The 21,891-nt window shown below is 42.9% G+C and overlaps 1 protein-coding gene and 1 pseudogene across 8 annotated transcripts in view; one reads left to right on the top strand and one right to left on the bottom strand.

The window, feature by feature from the left end:
• The window catches only part of LOC105103246 (transport and Golgi organization protein 1 homolog), an 86,357-nt gene that overhangs the window by 32,978 nt on the left and 31,488 nt on the right, over positions 1–21,891 (top strand). For 3 of the 8 annotated variants that reach the window (XM_064476976.1, XM_064476980.1, XM_064476979.1), the window contains exons 1-7: positions 2,558–2,692; positions 3,062–3,132; positions 6,752–6,849; positions 9,025–9,118; positions 10,898–10,974; positions 13,990–14,203; positions 16,632–16,774. In XM_064476976.1, coding sequence (XP_064333046.1) covers positions 16,715–16,774 — 60 coding nt within the window. In that variant the 5' untranslated portion in view covers positions 2,558–2,692; positions 3,062–3,132; positions 6,752–6,849; ... (2 more) ...; positions 13,990–14,203; positions 16,632–16,714. Of the gene's footprint in view, positions 1–946; positions 1,101–1,758; positions 2,426–2,554; positions 2,693–3,061; positions 3,133–6,751; positions 6,850–9,024; positions 9,119–10,897; positions 10,975–13,989; positions 14,204–16,631; positions 16,775–21,891 lie in introns of those variants that run through there. The other 5 variants (XM_064476981.1, XM_064476978.1, XM_064476977.1 and 2 more) reach the window with 5 other exon arrangements.
• On the bottom strand, positions 15,565–16,404 carry LOC135318700 (zinc finger MIZ domain-containing protein 2-like; annotated as a pseudogene).

Raw genomic sequence — 21,891 nt, forward strand, 5'->3', positions numbered from 1 at the left:
TCAAAATGCAGTTTTATTATTTTTATTGCAGTATAGTTGATTTACAGTGTTGTGTTTGTTTCTGGGATACAGCAAAGTGGTTCAGTTTTATATATGTATATATATATACACACACACACACATATAATTTTTCATATTCTTTTCCATTTTGGTTTATTACAGGATATTGAGTATAGTTCCCTATACTACACGGTAGGACTTTGTTATCTATTTTATATATAGTAGTTGGTATCTGTGAATCCCAAACTGGTCATTTTTCCCCCCGCCACCCCCTTTCCCCTTTGGTAACCATCAGTTTGTTTTTAATGTCTATGAGTCTGTTTCAGTTTTGTAAATAAGTTCATTTGTATCATATTTTAGAGTCCATATATTATGTGATATCACATGGGATTTTTCTTTCTCTTTCTGACTTACCTCATTCAGTGTGACCATCTCTAGGTCCAGTCATGTTGCTGCAGATGGCATTATTTCATTCTTTTTTTATGACTGAATAGTATTCTATTACATATAAGTATACCACACAAGATGGCAGTTTCAAACATCCAAACCCATGAAATTAGTAACAGATGAGAATTGTTTTAATAATTTAGTTTCAGCCATCTTATGAACTACTTGTCCATTTCATTAAAAATAAGGGAAATTGTGAAACACAGATTGTAGTTTTAGTAGGCATTGGAAAAATTCTCGAGGTGGGTATTGTGTCTTAATAGCAATTATTATGACATGTTGGGGCCCAGTTTATTTTCTGTAAAACGTATGATACTAAAGAAAGGAAAGGTTTTATGTCAAAATATTTGCTTTATACCCAACTGTTTGGAAACACAGCAAACAGAAAAATACAGGTGGGCTGTAGACTAAACGTGGTCCCTGGATATGTTCAGTTTGCCTCCACACATTGAATCAACATTTAAAATTTAGGAGACTCATGCAGAAATGTGCATTTCAGACTTCTCCAAAAGAAACAAATCTGGTCCCCTTTGAGCCCAGGCTGCTGTGTGTTCTGCTGTGCAGAGGCGGCCCCTTCTTAGTGGGGTGTGTGTTCTCCGGTTTGCTGTCCTTACCTGGGACCTTCAGTTACACGGGTCACCTACTTTGCCTCTGTAAGCATTTGACTTTACAATTCCTGTTTTATAGTATATTTTGATAACTATTTCAAGATTTTAAAGACAGTTGATATTAATTTATGATCTAGTTCACATTTTATAATCTCAAGAATGGGACTGAATTTTTCAAATTAGAATTTAAAAGTTGCTTTAAAAAAAAACTTTTTCTTTACATGTACATGCAAATAATCATACTCCCATTGGAATGTCTGTTAACCTGATGAGGTTGGTCATGATTGTAGTTGGATAGGTTATGCATATTGCAGACAGTATATCTTTCCCCTCAGTCTGGTTCCTTAAAAATGCAGTTGACTCAGTAGCTAAATGGTTCTCTGTGGAGCCGTGTTGAGAGTTTTGAGAGTAATAGTAGAGCAAAAAGGTAAGTACAGGAATGCCTGGTAGACACCGGTAGAAGGGAAGCTTCTTGGAGCCAGTAAACGTTTGAAGTGAGTTTTAGAGAATGGCTTCACAGTGAATCTTTTGAAGAGGTCAAGGAGGAACGTTTTAAAGAGTAGGAGCCCAGAGAGGTGAGGGGGAGGGGCCACTCTTTATTTACTGAATATGATATGCTTAAGTTCAGAGACTGTTACAAGTATTACACTCAGTTTTGAAATATGTAATTTTGTACATTATAAACTGTTTTTGCTGTTTACAGGATGACCTCACACCACTGCTACTTGCTGTAAGTGAAAACAAAGAGCAAATGGCAGAATTTCTAGTAAAGAAAGGGGTAAATATACATGCAGTTGATAAGTGGAAAAGGTACAGTAGTGTGTTCTTTTTTTTTTTTTTTTAACCTTAGTGTTGTTTTAGATTAGTAACAGCCACAATGGAGGAAGTATGAAAAAGGAACAGCTGTCAGGTTGGGGGCCAGTAATACCTGCTGCAGGATTCACTGGAGAATTCTGAGCAGATGAGAAAGAGGATTAGATTTCAGTATTAGGGCTCTCTGGTTATGACATAAAGCAGGGATCTACAAGCTTTTCCTGTAAAGAGTCAGAAAGCCCATATTTGAGGCCATGTGGTGTCTGTTCTGTCACCTCAGCTGTGCCATTGCAGTGTGAAAGCAGCTGTAGATAGTACCGGATGACTGTGCTCCGGTAACACTAGATCTACAGAACCAAATGGCAGGGTGGGTTTGTCCTGTGGGCTGTAGTTTGCCGACCCCTCATATAAAGGATGGCAGGCCAGAAATACCGTGCTATTTAAGCGTGACAGTGCCAGTTTATGGTACTGATTCTGTTGATGATGTCGTTTGTTTTTCTCAGCCTCACAGAGTTTGGTTAGGACTGTCGTCCTTGTAAAGAGCTGTTCACTTTGAGGTATCGAATTTTGATATATAGCATTTATTTTTTTCACATTTGATAAATACAAAGGAGGGGAAGTGGCTCTTATGTATTAATTGCCTACCAGTAGTGTACTCAGTATTCACTCTAGGGTAGTCGCCAGGTGTGTTCCCAAAGGAATGCTTTTGAAAAAAGCCTCTGTCTTATACTTGTAATATTTTCTATTTCTCTTTTGCTGATTTAAAATGTATTTTTTTTTCTTTCAGGGTGAATAGGAGTTCTGAAAGATGATGCTTTAAGCAGGTAGGATTTTATGCATATTTAAAAATTATATGTTGACTAAGGGAACACAGAGAAAAACTTAACATTTGATGACTGTTCTGCTCTGGGTTAGACACTGTTATGTGCTTCACATCTGTTACCTCACACAGTCATCACAACAGCTGTGCAAAGCAGCTGTGCTGTTACAGCTGACTTTTCACTCATTAGGCAACTCTGGTTCAGGAGGGTTGACTGACTGACCCGTGGTTCCATAGGTCACAAGTAGCTGACCTGTGACTTGACCGTCAGACAGCCTGGCTCTTAAATCTGCTTTCTTGTCCCTCAGCAGAATTTTTTTGTTTGTTTAAAGAAATGAAATCACTCATTTTTGTTGTGTATTTTTGCTCTAAGGGCTTCCCAACAAACCTGATCTTGATGACTCGTGGCCTTCATCAGATGAAGACTCAGATTTTGAGTCCAAGGTAAAGTGTTCTCGTGAAATTAATTCTGCTCTGAATTTAGTTTTGTGTAGTATTTACTCTTAAAATTGAGCAGTGGTCTACCTATCACTGTTGCATGTTTGTGTTGGAAGTTTGGTCAGAGTGAACTGTTTTATAAAAATATGACTAGTTGAATTTTCTTTTTACTTTGCTAAATACTGAAGATGGGATCTGAGGACAAAGTGGACTAGAAAACATATAGTGACAGGAAAATTGTATTGGGAAAAGTTCTCCCACGATGGAGGAAGCATGAAATGTTGCCAAGGAGACGGATTCTTACTCTGCCTTTTAAAGCATCCCGGCGTGACTTTTGTAACACTCATGCCTAAATGAACTGTTTAGTAGATACAGTTACTTACTGGAATAATCATGGAGTCTTCCTGGGGCCTTTCAGTTCCAAAACTATATACCATGTATCGTCTAATTTTTTTTCTTGGACACTTTTTTTTGGTACCATCGAGTTTTTAGGAGAGAGGTTTTTTCCCTCTGTGTCTATCTTTGATTCTGCATGAAGACTAAAATAATAGCTGGAATTGTAGAAATTTAGAAATTAAAATTGTTTATCCAAATCCATATTATAAAGGGACTCCTCTGTGTTTTAAAAATCATTCCATTAAGAGTACATTCAAAACCCTTTCATATAATTGGAGAATACATGTTTCCTCTAAAATGATAACTAGTTCTCGAAGAAGACTCTTAAGAACCATGTGATAAAACCTACAACTTTAGAATTTTTTTGTACTATAGTTTAAACAAATATGTCCTCAAAGTCCTTGTGTCACATCTAGAATTTCACATTTCAGACATTTTGTAGTATACTTAAATTTTCATTTTGTAGCCCCTGCATCAGTATAAACTGCTGGAGATTAGGAAACATAATTGTGCATTTCCTGGAGCACCTAGGATAAGGCCTTAAATGTATGATGCATTTTAGTATTTTTTGAATGTGAATACATGAAGAGACAAATGGAATTCTGTATCATGTTACAGGTAATATAATATGCACACTCTATGTGCATGAAATCTATTTGAATTCTAAAAATATGACTTAAATTTCTATTCCCTTTGTTTAGGATGTGTAAGTTCAGTTGCTGTGATGAGGAAGTACGTCATAAGTAGCAAGGAAATAAATAAGTATGTGATAAGTAGGAAAGAGGTTGCAGTGTGTTTTTCAGTGTCCACCAAGTGTGAGCTTAGAATTTTAGATTAAAACTGTTTAACCTTCTCCTTAGCCCCATTTCATGTTCCATTAAATGTATTTTTCAAGCCATATATTCTCCTTAGAATTCTCATTACCACTTCTTTCTCCAGGTGGAAAGTTGATGTGTTAGGAACTTTTAAAAAATCTATTTCTCTCTCTCTCGTAGTAATTTATAGCATTCAGGTAGTGATAGATGACCATGTTCAATTGAATGACTTACAGTGACAAAATGAAACTCTTTATTATAGTAGTATTTATAAACAAATAGTTGTAGAGTAATACAAATCAGTATCAATAGGGATATATACTAGGAACAAAAGCCTCTGTTTTATACATATATATGTCACATTTTGGCATTTTTGTAAAATTTGCTGAAGAACAATACATATACTTATCTATATAATTTATATATATCTTACATAGAATAAAAACATAAAACAGGCTTTTGTTCATTGTATATCCCTAACAATGCTGATATATCGCTGATCTATTATATATGTATGAAATATATGTATTTCTCCACATACCTTATTACTCATTTTTTTAATTTTATTTTATTGAGTTATAGTCAGTTTACAATGTTGCATCAAATTCCAGTGTAGACCACAATTTTTCAGTTATACATGAACATACACATATTCATTGTCACATTTTATCGCTGTGAGCTACCACAAGATCTTGTATATATCTCCCTGTGCTATACAGTATAATCTTGTTTATCTATTCTGCATATGCCTGTCAGTATCTACAAGTTTTGAACTCCTAGTTAATTTTTTTTTATTGAGGTATATTTTTAAATTTTCTTTTTTTTTCTTGCCTGAAGTTTGTACTGGGCTAGTCATGTCTCATTTTTTTCTTTTCTTCCTCTTCCTGCCCCACTTATTTTACTTTATATTTTTAATGATTTACCCCTAACCTAATTTTTTCTGTTTAGTGTGTGTGGCTTTCATTCATGAGTCGTTGCCCCTCAGATTTTCTCTTGTTTTTATTCCTCTTTCTTTGAAGGAGCTGAATTTAAACAATTATTTGTCTTTAGGTTTTTGACCCCTGGAATAGAAGTAACTTACACTGTTTGCTGTTCTAACCCATCCAAATAAGATCCTGCTAAAAACTATAAGCTCTCATATTCCCCTCGTGAAAGATAATTCATGCACATGTAAATCATGCAGACACATTTCAAAATACAACAATCAATTTAATCTCTTAATGTTACTTTTTTCAATGGTATTCTTAGCTTCCAAGGATAAGTTTTTGTTCTAGATCATTTTGCTCAAGAAAGTCTAATGGCTACCACAGTATTTGTAGAATAAGCAGTGAAGGGTAAGGAAAGTAACACCTGGGAGCTCCTGATGTCACCCCTCATAATCCTCACCCCAGGAGAAGATGCAGGTCGGCAAAGGTCAGAACCGGGATTGGAACCCACATCTGAATGACTCCGAAGCCTGTGCTCTTTGTGTTTAATCATATAGTAATGGGGAATGTTCTAATTGTTTTATTTAGTTTCATACTTGTTATTCTTAAAGCTGTTATTTTCTTCTCTAGAATGTCCTGAAACCAAGCTTCACAAAGCTAAGTTATGGCTCTCAGCAGCCCAGGGAAAACTAAGTTGTTTGAAGTTGTTCTTGTGCTGTTCACTGATTTGAAATTACAGATATTTTCACCTACTCTATCTTGTTTTCACAATAGTATAAGGAAAATATGACATTATGAGACCAGGAATTAGAACCTTTCTTGAGGACAGTTATGATGGTGAAAATGAAGATGTGGTTGGAATCTTTCCCAAACTGTCCATCAAAGTCCCAGGCTTTTCTTATCCTGCCTGCCCATCACTGGAGCGTAGAGCTTAGTATGTGGCAGAGCATATGCTTAACATGCAGGAGTTCCTGGGTTCAATCCCCAGTACCTCCATTAAAAAAAAAAAGCCAATATAAAAAATCTGAAGCGTGTAGATCCAAATATGATGTCCATTTTTAAAGTGTTTTTCTTTTTTTTTTTAAACTTTTTTTATTGATTTATAATCATTTTACAATGTGTCAAATTCCATTGTAGAGCACAATTTTTCAGTTATACATGAATATATATATATCTGTTGTCACATTTGTTTCCCTGTGAGCTACCATGAGATCTTGTGTATATTTCCCTGTGCTACACAGTATAATCTTGTTTATCGGTTCTACCATTTTGAAATCCCAGTCTAAGTGTTTTTCTTTTGCCACCTTTCTTCATAAGTATCCCAGCCACGACCAAGCTTTTCTTCCAGAGAATGCTTCAACCCTCTGAAATTCTTTTGCGCCACTTAATTTTTTTGAAATATTCAGGAATGGAGATAGGCTTATATGTGTGTTTAAAATTAACAGTGGTAAATGTTCTCATCAATGTATCTGTGACTACATTTTATAGATATGATGTCAGCATTGAAATTAGGAAAAAAGAAGATACGGAATCTCCTTGGGATTCTGAGGTTCTGTCTATTACCATCATCATCATCAGTCTAAAATGTAAGCATTGAGTGATGTTCAAACATAAATGGAGGAATGCTTTGAATTTACTGTCTCACCTTTGCATTTGCCCATCAGTTTTCTTCTTATATTTTTAATCTACAGTTAATAAAATCATTCTGCACTAAATGTCATATTGCTGCATAGTGCACTTCTGTTAATTTTCCAGGCTCACCTAATAAAACCGGTGTATATAGCGCAAAACACCAAGAAGCAAAAGTGCGTTTGAGAGTAATAAATTTGTGGGGTTATAATACTAACAATTTGGTTTAGTGATGTTTTAATGAGGAGAACTCATTTTGGATAGTTCAAATAATGTGCATTGAGTACCTTTACGGTGACCGTGCTCGAAGTAATGTAGGTATAGAGCAGTGATGACCTGTTCTCAGGTGACAGCTGTGGAAAGAGGCTAGAGGAGCCTGAGTGCTGGAATCCAGGTAGCTGCTGCCTAGTGGCACAGCACTGTATTTGAAGTCAACAGATGTGTTGCCCTGGTTCTGTGATGTGCTGTGGGGTCTTGGAAAAACTTGTTTGACCTGTTTGTCAGTGACCTCATTGGTAAAAATGGTACTGACACCTACCTCTCAGGTATGTGTAATGAACAAACGTGGTAACAAATGTGAAAACGTTGTTGTCTGTAAATGGTGCTATAAAATGTAAGACAGGATGATTGCCGTGGCAATGAATGACTTACTAAGTGTTGAGGACACTTTTTAACACCTGAAGGACAATAAAATGGCAGAGTTAAGCAAGGGAAAGTCAGAGCAGACATGTGGGTTTCTCATTTGGGGTGTGTTACGTTTCAGGAGACTATTACTGGAGATCTCTGATAGGTATAGAGTGCTTTGGTACTTGAGTTTGTGTTGAGATTTTACATGTTTTGACCTTAAAGAAATTCTTGTTCCCAAACACCAGCTGTGTGCTGGGCAGTTAGACACTGAATGTACCAATTGAGGGGTTAGGCTGTAGTGGTAGGAACAGAAGAACAAGGAAACAGGAATCCTCTCTCAGTCACAGTAAGTCCTTCAGATAATGAACATGGAGAATGTTAGGTTAGACCACAGTGGGGGACTTTGTAGTTAGGATGGGTGGAGTAAGTGCAGAATTTATGTAGTCAGCACAGATGTGAGTGTGACCAAATCTGCCAAGTGAAGGAAGGGAAGGAGCTAGTCATGTGAAGGCCCAGGGGAGCGACGTTCTGGACAGAGAGCACAGAGGGTCACATCTGCTCATTCCTGTACCCCAACACCTTACAGTGGCCAGGAATCAGCAAGTGGGTAACTGTCCTTATAACCATTTTTATTATTGTTGTGTGTAGGAAAAAGTGCATAATAAGGGCCTAGCACATGCAGATGGTTAAGAAAAAAATTTTCTTATTTTTCCCTTATTGTTAAAGCTTCCTGTACTTTCTGTAAAAGTTGCATAACTATATTTAAAGTTTTTTGCTATTATTAAAATATCTGTGTTTTTCTTACTAGTTTGCTAATTTATTCAACATTTTTCCTACCAGTAAATGTTTTATCAAATAATAGATTGTCCTAAGCCTTTGTTTACTGAAATGAAGCAGCTTCTACAATGTTCTGTCAATACTCAATGTGACAGACTCCAAGGTTGCTTTTCATGCCAAATATGTTATTTTAATACTAAAACCGTATCTGTCCTTAGAAATATTTTTAATTTGGAGCAAGTATACTTACTAAAGCATTTGTTTTAAAAATAAATATTTATTTAATTTTTTATCTAATTGTAGTCGATTTACAATGTTAGTTTCAGGTGTACAGCAAAGCATTTCAGTTATGCATAGAAAACAATTTTTTAAAATGCCTTCCATTGTTATGGGGTAATGCAAAATGGAGTTAGGCATTTTGTAGTTAATTCTCTGTTGAAATATGAAATATAAGTCAATATTTTGTCTGTGAAAATATTTACCTTGGCTTTCCATGTTCCATTTACTGAGTCAAAAGCCAGGTGAAGCTAAAAGATAGACTTGATCTAGAGAATGTATGTGAAGTTTTCTGTTTAAATGTTTGGGTTTCCAAGATATGCTTCTCTTATTTTTAAGTCTACTTGCTTTTAAAGGAGGAAACAAAAAAATTAGGTGAGAAATGCAGGTATTTTCTTAGAAAGGGGTGAGGAAATCTTTATGCAACTCATTATTAATATTGATTTTAACAGAGTATCTCTGAGAGTCTACCACAGAAGTATGTTGATCATTTTTCTGGGGCTGCAGATCAAACAGGAAAAAATATATTAAATGGACAAACAGAAGGTATGAACTGGATTTTATTAAGTCATTTGACAGACTGTTGAATTCTGATGTGTTCTAAAAACCAAAGAAAATCACCTGTTGAATGTATAGTGAGGGAAAAGACGAGAAAAGGAGGTAAATTTTCTATCTTATCAGCTGTCAGCAGCAGATGAAATTGAGAGTGCTGTTTAAAGAGCTAAATTGTTAGCTTCATTTCAGGATGCTCTGTGACCTAGGGACAGTCAGGAAATAAGGAGGAAAAGAAGAGATGAAGAAGTAGAGAGAGAGGACAGGCAGTGAATGAGGGAGAAGGAGGGAGGGCCTGTGGAAGAGCACGTGGGGGGAATGGAGCCACTCAGGCTCTCTGGCTGGACTGCTGGTGCCCAGTGACTCAGCTGTTACCCACATGCACAGTACCCATGTTGTGTTGCATAGGCATGATTCACACCACGCAAGTGCACTGGTTGCTCCTAGGGGATCGTTGGCTAGATACCAGCTTTATTTGCTTTGATATGTAAGGCAGACGGGATTTTTTGCTGCCACTGCCATTGAAGCCTGTGCACTCCGCAGTAAAGGCATGTCAGAGATGTGTACAGATCCCAGGGTATACTTCGACCTGCCCGAATCCCCAGTGCACTTGCCAGGCCTTGAGTGCTTGCTGAGTCTCCCAGACACCCGTGGCAACTGGGGTGCCCATTTCTGCATCTGTAGTGTGCGGAGCTCCATCAGAAGGGGTACCGGGGTGGGGCTGTGTGTTACCACTCATACTGATAATACCCCCAAATCTCAGTAGCGTGAAGCAGTGGAAGTCTGATGCTTGCTCACGCTCACGCTCACGCTCACGCGAAGCCCTGCAGGTTTTCCTCCACGTGGTTTCGGTGATGCAGGCTCTTCGCATCTGGCAGTTCTGCCTGTCTTCACCACTTGGCTTCAAGCTGGTGGAAAAGGAAAGGAAAAGTATCAGACGGTGTGCACTGGAGATGTTTGTGGGCCCAGCTTGGGAGTGGCTCACACCACTTCCGCTCATCCATCCCTGGCTAGTGTCAGGTGACACAGGATGGCAAAGCATTGGAACATGTAGTCTTGCTCCTTACCCAGGAAGACAAGGAAATCGTGTTAGTGGCTGGCTACAGTGTCTGTCACAGATGACAGTGGGCTCTTAAGTATCTGCCTGTTGGTACAAATTGTTTGCAGGTGAGTAAATTGTTAAGTGAAAAAACCCCACCTGATTGCAATTCAAGATGAATAAGTTAAGCTGAATGAATACCAGAGAATCCATGCTAAATGGCTTGGGGTGGGAGGTATAGCTTAGCAGTAGTGCATGTGCTTGGTATGCACAGAGTCCTGGGTTCAATCCCTAGTGCCTCCCTTAAAAAAAATAGTGGCCTGAGTTCTTTGGGGTTAAACCTTGACACATAGGTTAGTTTTCCATTTCTGGCAGAAACAAAGGAGATAAAAGAGATCAGTACTAACCAGTGTTCCAGGTAGATTCAAACACAGATACTGATCCTTCAAAGTTCCTCCATCAAGTGTTGAAAACAGACTTAATAAAAATAAACTACTTTAATCTGCTGGTGCTGTCTGAAAACACACAGCCACCTTTCATGTTGTTCTTTTTTTCTTGGATTTATTTAATGCAGTGACTCAAGGTCTGCATATTCAGGTCACACCCCGAGCTGTGGTTGATCAGGACAACTTAGCTACCTCCTAACATTCTCTGACTGCTCTTGAAAGAGCATGGACTTTGGTGTTTAATCACTTAACAAGTCAAATGTCTTCTCAGCCTCTGCTCTGTTCCAGGTGTTAGAGATAAAAAGATCCTGAAGACAGAGGATGGCCCTGCAAGAAGCTTACAGTCTACTGATGGAGACAAGAATGTAAGTAATGACAGCTGCACAGTGGGGTCAGGGCAGCACTGGCAACATGCTCTCAGGGTTGAGGGAGGGATCCACAGAGTAAGAAGTGCTCAGAGTTGGGGGGAGGGGGAAAGGGAGGAGTGGGTGAGGAACAGAACAGAAATAAGGGTAGGCAGGAGCCAGAACACAAAGGATCTTGTAAGTCATGTTATCCTGTAGTTGACTAGGAGCCAATTTTCACTTTGGAGCACAGGGCCAGTGAGCTCAGAGAAACGTTGTCTATTGATGCTGTAATAGAAAAGAACACATCTGACTCCTGTCAGATCTGCTCCTTTGGCTTTAACCCTGTACCTTGTTTCCTAGGCTTAGTCTTGCTGGCGCTGCACCTTTTGTAAAACAATGTTGCCTTTAGCCTGAAATAAACAAGCGAGCCTGTTCTCAAGGATCTCTCATTTAAAGGTATTAACACCTCTGCACTTACATAAAGATAACAAGTTGAAGAATGGAAAATAGCATTTGTTTTGTTGGTTTTTACAAGGGCACTGTGACCTGACCCACGTGGACCACTGCAAGAACAAAGACTTCCCACACCAAGAAGTTTGCAGCAACCAACCACACTCCCTCCCCTTTTTAGTAGAAAAGGAGCCTGAATTCTGACTTGGAGAAGATGGTTCTCCAGGACATTAGCCTGCCATCATCTCAGTCAGCTGGCTTTCCAAATAAAGTTGCTATTCCTTGCTGCAGCACATTGTCTCCCAGTTTATTGGCCTGTCTTGCAATGAGCAGACTGAGTTTGGACTCAGTAACAATGCAAGAATCATGCCAATTTATTTGTAAAAATGGCTTCCCAAAACATCTCTGTGTGGTCTTACTCTATAAAATTATGCTAGCATGATGTGTGCGTGTCTTCTAGAGATTACATTTTTCAGGTTACTGGCATGGAAGATCTCTGTATCACAGGCAGAGTCCTTGTGTTTCCTGGGCCTGGGCTTGTAAGATGTTTTTTTTTTTCTCTCTAGAAGAAAGTTGCTCAAATCCAACTCCAGATACAATCTAAATGCATTCCACTTGAGGCTGGGGGAGCATTTCATGTTGCATGGATTTATATACTGGTTTAGAAGCAAGTAACTAATTTTAACGGTCACCTTGCTTATTCTAAAAGAGCAAGGAATGGGGTCCTAGAGGGAAGGAAAATAACTGTCCGAGATAACCTAGGACATCGCAGTTACCCAGAGAACATGGGATCTCTGGGAGTGTTCATTACTTCGGAAGCATTAGAGCCAGTCTAACTCTGGGCTTCTCCTTAGAACCACGTGGAGAGCTTTAAAACATTCTGATACTCAGGTCACATCCCAGATAAATTAAATCAAACTCAGGAATTGGGACCCATGCAGCAACATTTTTGAAAATGTCCTCTTACTAAACATAAGACTGAATTCACCCTTTTCTTTTTATTTATTGTTATTGCATTTAGTTTTTTTAATTTTTAATTTTAATTTTTCTTAAAAAATGCATTAGTTCCCCAAGTGATTTCAATTCACAGCCCAGTTTGAGAAACACTGGTCTATTAGATAGGATTACCTGTTAGATGGAAACTGCAAGTCCCAGTTAATCAGTTCATTTCAGTCATGTGCCAGACTTGGTCCTGGGGCCTGGGACACAGGCCCTGCCTTCAAGTGTGTCACAGTGTAGGAGGAACCTCGGGATGGCAGAGAGCCACAGACTGGATGTGGAATGCCAGTACAAATGTGCACCAGTGAAAGGAAGTGGGGGGAGCATCCTGGTAAATATTCGATAACTGTCTTGTTCTGTAGCTGGAGAAACTGGAACATCAATCTAGAAGGACTCACTAGAGGAAACGTACCTTGGATGAGGATGAGAAGCCAGGAAATTGGCTTCACCCTTGTGGGTGGCACACTGTTACTTCTGCCCATCAACTCCAGCCTCCACTAAGGATTTTAAAGCAAAACAAACCAAGAAGCCTTTTTTAAAATTTGCCTAAAAACAACAGTGTATTTCTAGATAATGTTTGCATATAACACTAACTTGAAAAAAGTGTTTTTCTCTTAAATGTTTAGAGCCTAAAGGGCCATGCCATGCAGCAGGACAAGATTTTATCTTATTAGCCAAAGGCAGCATTCTCATAGGGTTATAATCTGTAATATTACAAAGATACTGAGACATTTTTTACCAAAATCTGATAAATGACTCATGAACCACATTGATTCTTGTTTCTTTATTTTACTTTCTTTTTCATAGGGTGGCCCGCTCTGTGCTTTTCCCAGAGTAGGATCTGTACTTGCTCTTTTCACTTTTTTAGATGAGTGTCATGAAGGGTAGGAGTGTTGAGTCCCAGTTCTACTCAGGACTCTGGGACTATATCTCCTTGTCTGTAAAATGGTGACAGTACACATGGGGCTGGAAAGCTAGAGTATTAACTTTAACAAATGGGAAATAACTGTGGGTTTTTACACTTAGAAAAGCTGATAGCAATGAATAGTGGGGACAGGTGTCACCCTTGATTCTCTAAAGTCAGTTTAGAACATCCACTTGATATTATCATGTGTTTCCCTAATTAGCTATGCTCAGGAACCTTTCTCTACTATTTGGAGGAAGCCATGCAGTGTCCATTGACACTGAATTGACAGATTCATACAAAGTCCCTACATTGTTGATTGTGGTAGGGGGAGAAACTTCTAGGTGTTAGTGAACTAAAGCTAAATTAGAAAAGAATATAAGAGTAGTTTAGCAAAAATTTTACATGTCCCACAACAATTTAAAACATAAGATAATTTATATTATAGCTTACAACGGGCTTCTCAGATACTGTCACAATGAGCACAAAATCAAAAGTTCATTTTCATGATCCAGGGTTCACTAAGAAAGGCCCCTTGTCTTGACGATGTATAGAGTAGTGAATTAGCATTTTAGAAGGCAGGCATTTCTAGGTTCCAGGCAGAAGAGGTGAGCGTACTTTGTGTAAGAATTCTCTGTGGCTTGACTTGGATAATAACAGACCTTTTGCTTTTCCGTCAGGACTTGGGAGTTGCCCCGCAGCTGTAGGAGCAGTGACTCACTGTAATGGAGCTGTTATGTAGAGATGCTAAGATGCAGAGGAAAGTTCCAGAGCATATGGGAGAATGTTTGCTGGAAAATTACTTGGTTAGAACCTGACAGTCTTACCAGCGTCCTGGGGTTGGTGGATACCAGTGAGGCTGTGGATGTCACCACTGAGCAGCTTAGTTTTAAGGTAAGTGAGGGGTTGCTGTCTGTCTACTGAAAGAGGCCAGTTTGCTGTGACGTTCCCAAGGTATAAACATTTCTGACCAGTGCCAGGAGATTTTCTTGTCTGTTGTATGAAAAACTGATCAGGAAAAAAAAAATCTTCATTTTGTGGACATAGAAAGAAAACAAATATCAAGATAGATTACATATTTTAATTTTGTACATAGATTTCTGAACCAATATCAAATCTAGATTAGTGCATCTGCAAGAGCTAAGCCATTTCTGTTTAGTTATTTCACTGCCCTAGAGTCATAACTTGTTAATCAGTATATTCCTAGCTCTGAAACTTGTTTTTTGACTATCTAGCTTTGAAATTAAATAATTTTTAAGGAAAAAAAACATGTTCCAACTTGATGCTGGTGTTTTAAATTAAAGCATTAAGTCAGTTTAGACATCTGGCCTTACTTGGTGGTTTTCTAACTTGTCAGTGTTGTATTTTTTCCCCCACCATGAGGGAGTCCTTTAACAGAGACAGGCAGACAGGGGACATGACTAGGCCCTGCACGGATGGGAGCAGCAGCTCCTCCTCCCCAACCTGGTGTGGCCCTGGGGTGGACACAGGGGAGATGGTTTTAAAACACACAGCGGGACCAATTCTTCACTTTCACAGAAAAGGGGAACTTGAGGGAGCAGCCTGCTGGAGAGTCTGTACATGGAACTGAGTCTGAGCCCCACCCCCAGCAGGCAGTAACTTACTTCCCTCACTGACACCCCCTCCCTGTCTGCACTCCTGTGCAGGCAGGAGGCCCAGCCCACAGAGACCCTGGCTGTGCAGAGGGACCAGCCACACTGTATCTATGTGTTTCTGTACTATGTACAGTGTTGTGTGTTAGAGCCCCCATCTCCAGCTTCAGCCTGAAGCCTCAGGTTGGCAGATGACCCCACCCCCACTGCACACAGTGGGCTGGGTGAGATCAGGCCCCAGGAGAGAGTAGCCCTGCTCCTCACCAGCCAGGACCAAGGGGCCATTGAAATAGAAAGGTCAATGCTGGACAAGATGCAGGCCAGTGGGAGCAGGTAGGGGTGGGGGGACCTGGGTGATGCTGAGGTAAGGGGTGGCAGGTGTGTCATGGACCAGGTGGGGCTGGACAGGCATAGGCTGGGTGTGGATGGGGGCAGGGTTGGGCAACTCAGCACAAACAGTTCTGCTGGCTAACTGGGCCAGTGGCTGCCACTGCCTGGGGTCCTCTCCCACCCCATGCAGGGCTGCCTCCAGCCTCGGGGGCCAGGCATCCAGGGCCCAGGCTCCAGGTGTGCACGTGGGGAGGGCCACTTGTGTCAGGTGGGCTGGGCTTTGGGCAGGTATATGACATCTGTGAGCACATCTCAGGTGGAGGTCAGTGGGATCAATTCTCGGAGAGTTGGCAGGTCATCGTTGCTGTTTGTGGGGAGGTCGGGTGGGCCCAGGTAGGACAGCCGCTCATTGGGGTTGGTCAGTTCTGGGAGCAGATCTAGGGCTGGCTCTGGGGCCTCCCCTGCCCCAGATAGGGGGTGCCCATCATGCCTGTGGTAGCACTGAAGGCCAGCTCACCAATGAGACCCCAGTTCATGGCCCAGGGGCTGCCGGGACCCAGGGAGAGGGTTTGGATGGTGCAGCTGGGGCCCTGGTGGGCCTCCAAGGTTGGGAGTGTGAAGCCCTGTTGGCCCGGGGTTATGGTTTGGGGTCCAGGTGACCTGCTGGTGCCATCTGACCTGGGAGGCAGGCTGCAGACTTATCTGGTGTTGGGGCTGCTGGGAATGTTGGATAGGGGATGGGAGGTGGCCCTGGGTGAACTCAGTAAGGGTCGAGGTGCTGGGCATGGTGGGCAGGAAGGAGTCCAGAAGTGTCCCTGGTACCAGGAAGCTGGAACCCTCACTGGGGTAATCGCCAGGGGCAGGAGCTGAGGGGGGCTGGGTGCTGCAAGGGGCTGAAGGGAGTGGCACCAGGCCAGGGCATTGATCATCTCCATCATGCTGGGCATGAGCACAGGCCGGGGTTCACGGTGCAGCAGCACTGCAGCACTGGCTCCTCCTTGACGTGCACATCAGGCTTCACAGGTACTGGCTTCCCACTGCACGTGAGGCTGATGAGAATCTCATAGTCAGAGTTCAGAATGTAAATGAGGATGCCCAGCATGTACTGGTCCACCTCCAGGCCCTCAGCAATGCTGTCTTACTGCACACAGGGCACCTCCTGGTCTCTTGCTCACAGTTGAGCTGTAGATAAGACTCTAGCTTGAACCACTGTGTGTGGTGACAGTTGTGACCTTGAACAGGGAGCTGGATTCTGCTGAAGATGATGCGGCACTTGAGTGACGCCTTGGTGGCAGTCTGCGCCACCCTGTCCTCCGTTGGGTCCAGGGGTGCTGGAGATGGTGCCGCTGCTGAAGTTCTACTTTATCTCGATGATGCAGTGCTCAGCGGGCAGGAGGAGACCCTGTGGCATGGAGTGGATGGAAGGCCCGTGCACCAGCTGCAGCACGAAGAGGTGGGAGCTATGGCAGGCTGTGACGGTGATCTGGATTGTGTTGCAGCCCGGCTGGCACACGTGCTTCAGGTATAAGGGCTTGCGGGAGGTCTTGTCACCATGCTTGATGGTGGGTAGGGTGGCATTGACGCTGACCCGGACCGAGGCCGGCCAGTTGGTGTTCATCTGCTGGTCCTCATGGTAGTAGCACTTGAACTGCAGCTCCAGGTCAGGCCTCAGCATCAGGGTCTGGACAGAGTCTCAGAGCTGGAAGGTGAGGTTGCTCACAGCCAGGATGTGCTGCAGGGGAAAGGGCTTGAGGATCACATCGTCCCTCTCAGGGAAGGTCAGCGGCAGCTGGTCACGGGCTGCTGCCAGGGGGTGACAAGTTGCTCATGTTGGGCTTAAGGTCAGGCAGGAAGGGAGATTTGACCTCCTGGTTGGTGGACGTGTAGGGGATGCTGCTGCCGGAGGTCATGGGCGGCGTGGGGCTCCCTGGCAGTGAGGAGCTGGGGTAGCTGGGGACGAAATGGCTTGTAGTGCAGCCCTGCAGGGCCGGAGGTAGGCAGGGACTGGCTCCCGCCCTGCTGCAGGGACAGCCTGTGCCCAGGGTAGGAGGAGGAGACAGGAGGCTGGCCAGGGCCAGACGCAAACTGGGTGGCTCTGGGCCCATATTGGCCTCCCTGCAGGTATTGCTGCCTGGGCTACACCTCACTGGAGTAGGCTCTCTTGATGCCCTGTTGGGGTCGTGTCTGGGCCTAGGGAGGCCCAGGGTACCCGTGCTGGGGCAGGCGCTGGCCTGCATTCAGGAGCACCATGCCCACTGCCCAGGTGTGGGGTTCATGCCCATAGGGCTCATGCCCAAGGGGCCCATCAGCCCTCCCACGCTGGTAGAGTTCCTGCTGCTGGGAACACTGGGCCCTGAGGGACCTCTGTGCTGCAAGAACTGGCAGTTAAAAAGCTGTTTAGCCCCAATTCCTCTGTACTGGCTCAGCTCCTGGCTCTGTCTCTCCTGGAGGGTGACCACAGTGGCTGTGACCTTGGCTGTGGCAGCAGCCTGGGCAGCCACCACCGCTGCTTGTGTGAAGTTGGTGGAGGGCCTTGTGACATGTGAGGGGAGGCCTAGGCCTGCTGGACCCCCCGCCGGGCCACCTGCATACCCGATGGTGAAGCCTGAGCCCCTGGGGTAGTCTCTGCAGCCATACACCCATTGCTGCACATAGCCCTTGTTGGTGCCACCCTCGCCAAACACCTGCTGCCCCAGGCACTGCAGGGAGTTCAGGGCAGAGCTGCCTCCTGCCATGCCAGGCATCATGGAGCTGTGGGGAGGGGAGATGAGGGCTTCCCTGCAGGGCCCCTGGGGTTCCCCAAAACCTCTTTTCTGTGCCCCACTGCAACTCCCCACATGGTTGTGACCACAGTGATCCTCCTGGCTGAGTAGCACTTTGTAGCCAAGGCACTGCCTCATAAGCAAAGGGACCATCCCCATCACCACGTGGCATGTGGGGCAGGGCAGGTTTCATGGGGTTCAAGGGACTCATTGGCTTGGGAGCAGCTTAAAGGCCAGGTCTGTGGGCGGAAGGAAGCAGCCCTCACCGGTGCTTATGTGGGACTCAGTTTCTCTGGCTCTGCAAGGCCTGGCCTGGCCCCTCACCTCAGCGGTCTGGGGTCATCATTGTTCCACGCACTCAGCCTGCCCTCACTGCTGCCCCGCCAGCTCCCAGGGCACATTCACCAATGTTGAATCTTAAATGTACTTTTATTAATCATAGTTTAGAATAGCCACATCATTAAATGATAACTTTTTGAAAACATATGTTCTTAGAAATACACCCACTTCAAGTTTTGTTGTCAGATCCGGGGCTGAGGAGGGGCTGGGGAGGGAAAGGATGCCAAATGTGCATTCGGGCCCCTGGCGAACTCCCAGAGATGTTTCCTGTGTCTTAACTCCGCTGCCAAAGGGAATATGGGGACGCCGGTGCCCACACCACTGTCCACACCATGGTCCTCTCCTGCCAGCTGCAGTCCGCATGGCAGTTCCTGTGATGTCCGTCTCCACAGATCAGGTTTCTGCTAGAGAAGACTTTAACAATCTCCTACTCTGCTCTCAACCAGCAACAATTAGTATTAGCAAATGGTTCTCGCCACTGCTGGGGATTACATACAATTTCTATTAAAAAAAAAAAAAAGACACACTTTTACTCAAACCCTCAAATCAGATCCACATGCTGAACACTTGAGCTCTCCTCTTAGATATAATGAATTCAAGATAGCTTCTCTCATTTAAGCTAAAAAAAAATGACTCTCACATTTGAAATCAAGTGGGCTGTCTTCCCTCGCTGGGTTAGCCATCTGGTAAGGGGGACTTTTGGAGGACATATTCAGGCCAGGAGTTTAGGGGAGAAAAAATCATTATCCTTTTTTCCTTTTGTGCCTCACTCTTTTAATGTGGTCAAACCTTTTTTTTTTTAATGTTTTCACAGCAGGTTTTTTTCTCCCCATATCTTTCAGATAACACATGGCAAATAAGTTAATTTCTTAATACATTTTACAGTCAAAATTTGTTTTCTAGAATTGTGGATCAGAAAAGTACATACCTGTTTGAGGTCACTACAGCTCACTGTAAAACTGTAGAGATTCGACAGGTTCACTCGCTCGATCTACTACATACTTGTGGTCCTTTCAACTGCTGTGCTCTTTATCAGGGTAAGGTCAGGTCAGTTTCTTTTCCACATGTTTCAAAAGCTTGTGACTGCCCCCAAAGAGAGGGAGTACAACTTTTGCATGTCCAGGGATTTTACTGTTCTATTCAGTTACGTTTTTCAAAAAACAGGCCTCAAAGACTACTATTGATCTAGTCACTTTCTGGCTGTTTTCTTCATGGGTGTAAGCTGATTAGATCAAGCAGGTAAGATACCTGTTCAGAACAGCCACTTCATAGTAACAATTCTTTTCATCACAAACCCTTCAACTTCAGAAAACCGTAAATAATTCAAAGTTATAACTTTCCTGGAATTGAAGGTAGCTGGGGTCATTCTTGTTCTGCAAAGGAGGCAGTTAAATTTCAGAGAAATAGATTTTTTTAAACTTTTTCATTGAGTTATAGTCATTTTGCAATGTTGTGTCAAATTCCAGGGTAGAGCACAATTTTTTCAGTTATACATGAACGTGCATATATTCATTGTCACTTTTCGCTATGAGCTACCACAAGATCTTGTATATGTTTCCCTGTGCTATACCATATAATCTTGTTTATCTGTTCTACATTTTGAAATCCCAGTCTCTCCCTTCCCACACCCCTCCCCTTGGCAACCACAAGTCTGTATTCAGTGTCTGCGAGACTGTTTCTGTTTTGTATTTATGCTCTTTTTTTTTTTTTTTCTTTTTCTGGATTCCACATATGAGCAATCTCATATGGTATTTTTCTTTCTCTTTTTGGCTTACTTCACTTAGAATAACATTCTCTAGGGACATCCATGTTGCTGCAAATGGCATTATATTGTTTTCTTATGGCCGAATAGTATTGCATTGTATAAATATACCACCTCTTCTTTATCCAGTCATCTGTTGATGGACATTTAGGCTGTTTCCATGTCTTGGCTATTGTAAATAGTGTTGCTGTTAACAGCGGGGTGTATGTATCTTTTTGAATTAATTCTTATTTTGTGGTTGGCTTTGTTCCTTTAATAACTATGCAAGTTAAAAAAGCTAAGGCTCTAAACCTTCTTAGAGACAATGAACAGTAGATATATGTAAATTTTAAAAATACATGCAGTAAGGAGAGCTGATAGGCTTATGAAGGATTTCCTTTAATGTGAGATTTTCCTCTTGCTGCCTTTAGAATTCTGTCATTGTCTTTAAATTTCACTTTTTGAATAATGATATGTCTTGGTGTGAGTCGGTTTGAGTTGATCCCATTTGGGACTCTCTGTGATTCCTGTGCCTGGATATCCACTTCCTTCTTCAGATTAGAGGAGTTTTCAGCCATAATTTTATCAAAGATTTTCTCACCGTTTCTCTCTCTTCCTTCAGGGACCCCTATAATGTGAGTGTTACTATGCTTGAGCTGTCTCAGAAGTCCCTTAACCTCGTGTAACGTGCTTTTTCTTCTTGCTTTTCTGACTGGGTGCTTTTCATTATTCTATCTTCCAGGTTGCTAATGGGTCATCTTTGTTGTCTAATCTTCTGTATGACCTGCAGTTCTTCTCTGACTGGTTCTTTTTTATATTTTCTAGTTCTTTTTAAAAATTCTCCATGTTCTTCTGTTCTTTTTCCCAGTTCAGCTGTCATTCTTATTACTATTGCTTTGATCTCTTTGTCAGGTAGGTTATTTATTTATTTTCATTATGGTTATTTTCTTACTCTTTCACATAAAACATGTTCCTGTGTATTCTCATTTTAACTTTGTGTATCTCTGTGAAATTAGGTGAAACAGTTACCTGTCAGAGTTAAAGGTGTGTCCTTGTGTGAGCGTGTTCCTGTGCAGTCTTCTGTGCCCAGCGGGTTTGTTGGGAAGAGCTGGCCCTGAAGTGATCCTGGGCTGCCCTCTTCCCTCGGGACATGCTGGCAGCCCCTGCAATGGGGTGGCAGGGCTGGAGTCAGAGGGACTGGAGCCAGTTCCAGGTTCAAGCAGGGGCTTCTCTGCTCAGTGACTGTTCCAGCCCTATCAAGGGTGGCACGGGGTCCCGTGGGGCTGGAGCAGGAGCTCTGTGGGACTGGGGTTCGCCTGTGTGTGATGGCAGTCTTTGCTTTGGTTTGGGATGTGGCTGAGGCCTGAGGGCTTGCAGTGGCCCTTCTGTACTGGGATAACCTTTTTTCTGGTGTGCACAGCGTGGCCAGAGGGTGGGTCAGGGCCAGAGAGATTGGGGCCGCAGCCCTGAGCTGGCCCCACCGCCTGTCAGGTGTGCACAGGAAAGTGAGTTCTGGGGATGGCAGGCTCTACCTTGGTGCTAGTACTGTTCCCTGCAGAGGGTGTGCAGGGACAAACTAGCTGGCTGTGACTGCCGGCCATCTTTTCAGAGTCAGGGCCACACCCAGGCCAGCACCACTTTCTCCCACGGTGTGCACTCTCACTGGCAGTGGAAGCCTCCACCTGAGTGGGGAGCAGCACCGAACAAGGAGGGTGGGACCAGGAGCCTGGGGGAATCCAGGGAGCCCACCTGAGCCACCCCTGCAAGCTGGCCGGAGCCCCAGGCAGTGTTCAGCCT

The sequence above is a fragment of the Camelus dromedarius genome, chromosome 20, assembly GCF_036321535.1.
Source record: "Camelus dromedarius isolate mCamDro1 chromosome 20, mCamDro1.pat, whole genome shotgun sequence".
Taxonomy (NCBI): Eukaryota; Metazoa; Chordata; class Mammalia; order Artiodactyla; family Camelidae; genus Camelus; species Camelus dromedarius.